Consider the following 6998-nt stretch of genomic DNA (forward strand, 5'->3'; position numbering starts at 1 on the left):
ATTTACAGACACTTATTTTTTTCTAAATTATGCATGCATATCAGTATTTAAGACCTACAAATAAGAGGGCTTTAATTTATTGTGCTTTATGTGATTAACACTTAAATGAGGGCGAGGGTTGTTCCTGAGCTTACCCATCCAGTTCCACTTCCTTGAGTTTTAGTGAACAGCAGTGACGAACCTTGTAATACTGCCCATGACGACATCCAATTCTTTCTGTAAATATTTGTAAACAAATCTAAGATAAATTGACTTTGAAAGTAGATATTTAAACTGTCAATCACTGTTGCCCAGCTGGCCTGTATGTTAATATACTTAAGCATATATACAGTCATTAGTGCCATCAGCTAGTGTTAATTGCTATCATATTTGTAGAAGGGACCATATGTTAACAGTCCCAGCCTGACCATCAAAGTCTAAATCAAACAAAGCTAATTAGTAGTGGAAGCAATTCACCAAGAGAAACACCATACAATTATCATCTGAAAGGGGCTAATCTGGAATGCTCAGCCTACTGTGTACTTAGTATATTATGCCAAAGTACCACATAGTTCTGAAACTGATTGATCACATCTAACTGGGATGCAAGTGTTCCATGTTTACATAATAAACTCATTTACACTGCCAATAAAATACATGCTACACATCTAAACAATGCAGAAAAAGAACAAATGAGTTGTTCCAGCTGTCTGACTATTTGCTGTTATGTCTGAGTATCTGTCCTCCTGAGGTTAAAAAAATATAAGTCTTGACAAGCCCTGACAATCTATTCCCATTGCCCAAACATGAATTATTATTCAACAGCTCTCAAGTGACAGGATGGCCATGTTGCATCTTTCTGTACAGCAGCGCAGTAATTCTGATCAATGATTCCAACAGATGCTACATAAATGGTGAGAATATACTGTATCAGGAGCAGCTTACATGAGTCACTGTCCACCCTTTCCACCAAGCAGTTAGGAGCAGCTCTGAGGAACCAAACTGGGGGTCAGATGTACTGCCCAACTGCACCAGACTAGGTCAGGGTGGCTCTGGACTATCAGCTGGGTACAGACTATTTAATCCTCAGAAAAAGCATGCTTCATGTATCAAAAGTCTGGGAAACACTGAACTAGATATAATACAATATTAGACCTAAAAGATTAAACTTTAAAAATGAGGAGTTAACAAAATAAAAAGTAAATTGAAATGAAATCTGAGGATGTGCCATACTTAAGCAGTATTTAACACTGACTCTTTGCAAAACACCAGAAATCTAAGTGAGATGCCATTACTTGATTATACATTATGATTTATAATGTAAATGCCTGCCTGTGAGGCAGAGAAAGGAAGTTAGAAATGAGGTCATTCATCACCTACAGGGACATCAACATTGGGCGATATATTCTGCTTCAAAATCTTCACAAGCAGAGTGAAGGAAGAATTAGGGAGCTCATGACATGAACACTCCTTGGAAATTAAAGGAGATGAAGCAGAAGTCTGAAAGCCCCTCTTACACTGATTCAAGGAAAAAGACAGGCTATAACCTATACAAATTTTCTCTTAAATAAACAAATCAATCCCATTTTAAAAAGCTGTCTCTCATCAGTACACCTTCAGGAAATCACTGCCCTGGCATACATGAAGCTCTGGCTCTCTGAAGTCCATTATCTTTAGCTCATTGGGAGAAACACATGTTTTGGGATAAGGAAATTCTGTGTCCTACAGGAAAACCTCTAAGGCAAACTGCGATTAAAAAAGAAACAAACTGCAAAACCCAGTATGCTGTTCTATTATAAAAGTCAGATACCTTACACAAACTCTCATACACATGTACTTCTAGATTTCCAAGACTTACCGAACTTTCTTCCCATTTTCTGTAATTTTTGTCACATTCAATAACCCATACTTCTCTTGACCCTGTAAGATAGAGTAAAACAAATAAAGAAAAACTGCTTCTATTGCCATCAGAGCACTGAATTCAATCCCCTAAATAAGCAGTTTCTGTCAATGACCCATCTTTGCCCATGTTATTACTTCAAGAAACTGTCTTAAGTCTATTTAAATATGCAGAGATCAGCAAAATTAAAATTCCTCTGGGAAAGTACTCATTACCATCCAGAGGATAAAAAGCTTTCCTTCTTCAAGGCCTAGGTTCTTCACACAAGTCAAGCTAAATAATTTGTGATACTAGACAGTGGAAATTTTAAACATAAATGTTCTATTACACAAACCATTATAAATTTAAGTTTGTGCCCTTTACTAAAGGAAGAAGATGGCTGACAAAACCGGCCTAAATTCTCTGACAAAATTCTTTCAAGTTATTTTAACATAATTGCATATTTTGAATAAAACATCATTAAAATGCATAAAAATTATAACATATTCATCACAAAAACAGATGATTGAAACATTTCTTTGATGCCCTATTTTTTCCTATCCCCAAGCAAAATATTAGAATTTTAAACTACTTAGTTACATCTTCTTAATGAAAATCATCTATATTGGTATGCTTCTATACAAATTTGGAGATCAGTCAGTGAATGGTAGAAAAAGAACACTGCTGAAGAAGGGTATTTGCAAGTTTCAAATATTTGGAGTAAATATTTCTAGTTTCTATGAAAAAAATAATAAAATATAAAGGAATTTATGTAAAAGGATAATGAGAAAAAAGAAAGTAATTGATTTATACCATTTGTGACTCTCAAGATGAGGTAACTAATTCTATAATTTTCTCCTGTCACTCCAGCCTTGTCCTACCAGTGAATGGTGCTAAAGGAATGTTTTTTGGTTTTGGTTGGTTTTTTTTTTTTTAAGCAATTCTTTTTCAGTAACACCTTGTAGCAGTTCCTAATTTAAGAACCAAGCTATTAGTTGAAACAATCAACTAGGGAAAGATCCAAATTAGTTTTATCATAGCAAAAATGTCCTCATTTCTAGATCCAAAGAAAACAGAAGATATATTCTCTTCAGCATTTTCCTCTAAATCTCAAATTTAAGTGGACATAACTGCAGAATAGAATATGAAAGAGAAATTTTTTGCTGGAATACTGTAACAACACGCTTAAAGATACAGATCTGTTTTTCATGAACCTTAAAAATTTTACCTACATTTTTCAAGCACAGCACAAAACATAAAAAAGACATTTTCAAGGATGATAGTGTTTAGCTGGTGGTTCAGATGTTATTTCAGTCCAGGTGATAACTGCTACTCTTACTCGGTCTAGTATCTCCATTGGGCTGTAATGCCTTCCCAAGCCAGTGATATATACATTATTTTCCCAAACTGGTATTTCCAGTAGAAGAAATGAGGCACTTCCCTCCCCCTCTTCCCCCCTCCACTCCAAAAAAAAGAAAAAAAAAAATTAGCCCATTCCTTAGATCACTTCATTTGTGTGACCACCACTAACAGTCCTAATCATTAAATGCTTTTAACAAAACTTTGGCTTTAGTAAGTGGAAGGGCCTGTCACCATCTTTCACAGTGATAGAACAACCCATGTTCAGTTTCTCAAATAAATTGTGGTTTTAATAAATTACTCACAGTGAAACCAGTGGGAATGCTCCAAAGAATTATTATTAAAAAAAAAAGTATCATATGTCCTACTTCACAGCAACACTAGGGGGTACTAATGGGAAAATTAATGTAATCAGGGAAAAGGAAGTGGAAAGCAAATTAAGTATCAAAATACACAAAAATTCACCAGCTTTCATTGTAATGTTCAAATCCCAGGGGACAGCTAAAGATACAGATCCCTGTTTTCTATTCTCTAAAAAGAAGTAGTGAGTTCTTGTAAAACACACAGTTTTAATAACTCAAGGTCTGAGCCATATTTAAAGAAATTAGGATACATGCAGTAACAATTACTTGTATGTAAGGCTATCAACTATGCTTGCTTAATAAACAGTGTTTATTTGATTGTGCAAAACTGAAGAGTTGTATGAAAGGGTTAGCATGAATAAGCCAGAGAACCATACCTCTGCATGCAGAGTCATAACAAAACAGAAGTTGTGCCTTTAATGCCTTGAGCTACTACTAAATGGCTGCTAAAATTGGTCAAGGCATATATTTCAATGCTACTGTAGTACAGTTCCAAAGTTAAAAAACACAAAACCGAAAACTTATTTTTAAAAATTATTTCCCACTGCTTAAAAAGCAGTGATCACCTTTAAAATACAAACTCAAGCAAAAAGTCTGTTAAACACTCATAACGAGTTTAACAAGCTTAAGTTTTCCTCCCAGTAGTTAGTAGAATCAAAAAGACATAGTTTATTTAATGCCAGGTCCTCTATGTCTCTTCAAGGAGACTGAAACAGAAGGGAAAAATAAGCTATAAAATACTAGAAACTATTTCTGACTCCTGACAGTGAGATTCTGTGGAGAAGGGGAGTTTGTTTCTGCTTTTACCTTCCAAGTTGTTAGGTGAGAAGTCATGACTCTTGAAGGAAGTAAACTGACTTCTATATAATTAGATATAACTTTATACCACAATGCATTTTAAACTTAGTCTTGTATCACCAAGCTGTATGCAATCCAAAGACATTTACTTTTTTCTGAAAGCACAGCTGGATACAATGCATTCCTTTTAAAATGTAAAGCCTTCAAATAGTTTTATCCCATTATTTTTCTCAATAACAAGCAGGCTTACCCTCAATTCTCTAATCATGAATAGCCCAGTTTCTACAAAATCTACTTATCTGTTTAAACAATTGCATACTGACTGTGGCTTGATGCTTTGGTGAAGAAGGAGAGGACTCATTTTCAGGAAAACTGGCCTTAGAAGCAGTTGATGATTCCTATAAAATTCAAACAGGCAATACAAGTTATTATTTTTCTTACAATTCTTTTAATTTTTCTTAATCCCGAGGTACTTTCTCTATATATACACACATTCACACATTACAAAATAGTGTGCTTATTTTAAAGCATTTATGATATTCTCAGATAACTGTATTATAAATCTGATTACTAAACAGTGTTCTTACAAGATTTACAGACAATACTCAAATTGGGTTAATTAGCACATATCCATTTGAAAAAATATTAATATCTACATTTTAGAGCAAAGCTTTCATCCTTATTAAGGGGCAGATTATTATATGACATTGAAATCAAATTATGAAACACATTTATAATACTAACTTATTACAGGGCACCATATAATAAATACCAAGATTTTAAAGAACAGATTATGTCTCTTTGGTTAGTAAATAAAAGATTTGTACAATAAACTATTATATATAGAGAGAAGCATATACAAGCTCTATTAATTTTTGTGAGTCATGAGCATTAAATTTCCTTATAATCAGTCACTGAATTTCTAGATATTCAGGTTTTTGTCTTAAACTAGATGTTAACTACAGACCAAAAGAAAGTAGTAAATCTCTGGGAACTAGAAAAACTGCCCATTTGGAAAAAAAAGGAACACGTTTCCTCTAAAGTAATGATTTCGCCGCACAAAGACACCACTTAAAATCTGGTAAAAAATTTCAAACAGAAGAAAAACATCACTTGTTCTCTGTTACTGTTAACACATTTCTTCCACTGCCTCTAATTCCCTTGACAGCTCTCCTAAATTCAGTTTGCTTTTCCAGCATTACATAACACACTGCACATCCATGCTTTAAAATTCACTTGTAAATCTACCTATATATATATAAAGTGGCCCACTGGTTCTTTTAGTAGCATAACAGAGAACATTAGCAATCCTAAGAACAGCCTAAATATTCTATATTTTCAGATGTCTGTAGGGAGGAAAAAAAAAGTTCAAATAAGGGAAATCAACATCATCTCCCCCAAGAAGGTATTATTTCCTCTGTTTACCAACTTGTTTAGCTGATGACTATATACAGATATGTGCCACACCCAAAAAACAGTTAACACATACATTCAATATCAACAAATTCTTATCAGTGGTGGCAACCCATACTTCACTTTCAAGCACTCTTTTGACTGGCCTATTTTCATAGAATTGAGTTGTGTTGTTTTCCCAGGAAAAAACAAATAAGGAAAATAAAAAGAATAGTTTCCCTAGAAGCCAGCTAAAAAAGCTAACTTAGGGCTGCCTATCCAGACAAATAACAGTTTTTGTTCTTACTATTTCATTCTGACTTTGACACTAAGCAACTCTGGAACAAGAAATCCAGTATTTGTGGTCATGGACTAGTCCCTTTCCACATACTAATTTAAAGCAGAATATATAACAGTGTGCCTGCCAGCACAGTGGTAATATAACAGGTGCATCAATGCACTAAACAGATTTTGCCTTTCCACAAAACACTAGTTTACTGCTCCTCTATACTTTAATTTTCTCAAAGCATTAACATGTTGTATATGAAACTATATAGTCTCCTTATCACTAAAAAATGCATGCTGCCTGCATGTTATGAAGCCATTAAAGAAACTTTAAGTTACTGACTTAGGCTTTACAAATATGGCTCACAAATACAGTTTCTTTTGGCTATTGCACTAGGCATTTCTATACTTTCTTGCTTGCTTCACTAGGTTTAAGGTCTAAGCATTTGAACATTGGAGTCTTGAAGAAAAGTAAACAGCTCCATTTATTCAATGTTTTACAAGAGCTTCTTTGTTCAGTGCAGCACTACATAAAGGTTGTTCCAAAACAGAAGTAAATCTTACACCAAAAAATAAAAATACAAGTCTTCTGTAAACTGTAAATGAGGCTAGAAGTGTCTACTCAGCTTTGATCTATCAGGACCCCATCTAGACTGTCTCTCACGAAGTGCAAAAGGATGCATAAGGAAGAGTAGGGCGGGGAAAGGAGCTCTAGAGCAACTTCAGAATCATATGAGCTAAACTAATGCCTACAGGTGCACAGTCTCCAGCCAAGCACAGCCCACTGCCTCCTCAGTACCACATATGATATATTCTAAACTGACAGCTCAAAAGCTTAAGATAAAATCCAATAAATCCTATTCTTAGGAACTAAGTCAACTCATGACAACCCACTCTCCTATATTTCAACCAGGAAAATCATTAGAAGTACATAAAGGGGGGGG

At 34.5% G+C, this 6998-nt stretch overlaps 1 protein-coding gene across 10 annotated transcripts in view; it reads right to left on the minus strand.

Moving 5' to 3' along the window:
• ARHGAP12 (Rho GTPase activating protein 12) overlaps positions 1–6998 on the minus strand; it is an 80504-nt gene that overhangs the window by 19054 nt on the left and 54452 nt on the right. For all 10 annotated transcript variants that reach the window (XM_026841851.1, XM_026841855.1, XM_026841860.1 and 7 more), the window contains 3 exons: positions 4701–4775; positions 1838–1899; positions 135–216 (listed from right to left, as the gene is read on the minus strand). In XM_026841851.1, coding sequence (XP_026697652.1) covers positions 135–216; positions 1838–1899; positions 4701–4775 — 219 coding nt within the window. The remainder of the gene's footprint in view (positions 1–134; positions 217–1837; positions 1900–4700; positions 4776–6998) is intronic.

This window comes from Athene cunicularia (assembly GCF_003259725.1).
Source record: "Athene cunicularia isolate RWA chromosome 2 unlocalized genomic scaffold, athCun1 chr2_part1, whole genome shotgun sequence".
NCBI classification, from domain to species: domain Eukaryota; kingdom Metazoa; phylum Chordata; class Aves; order Strigiformes; family Strigidae; genus Athene; species Athene cunicularia.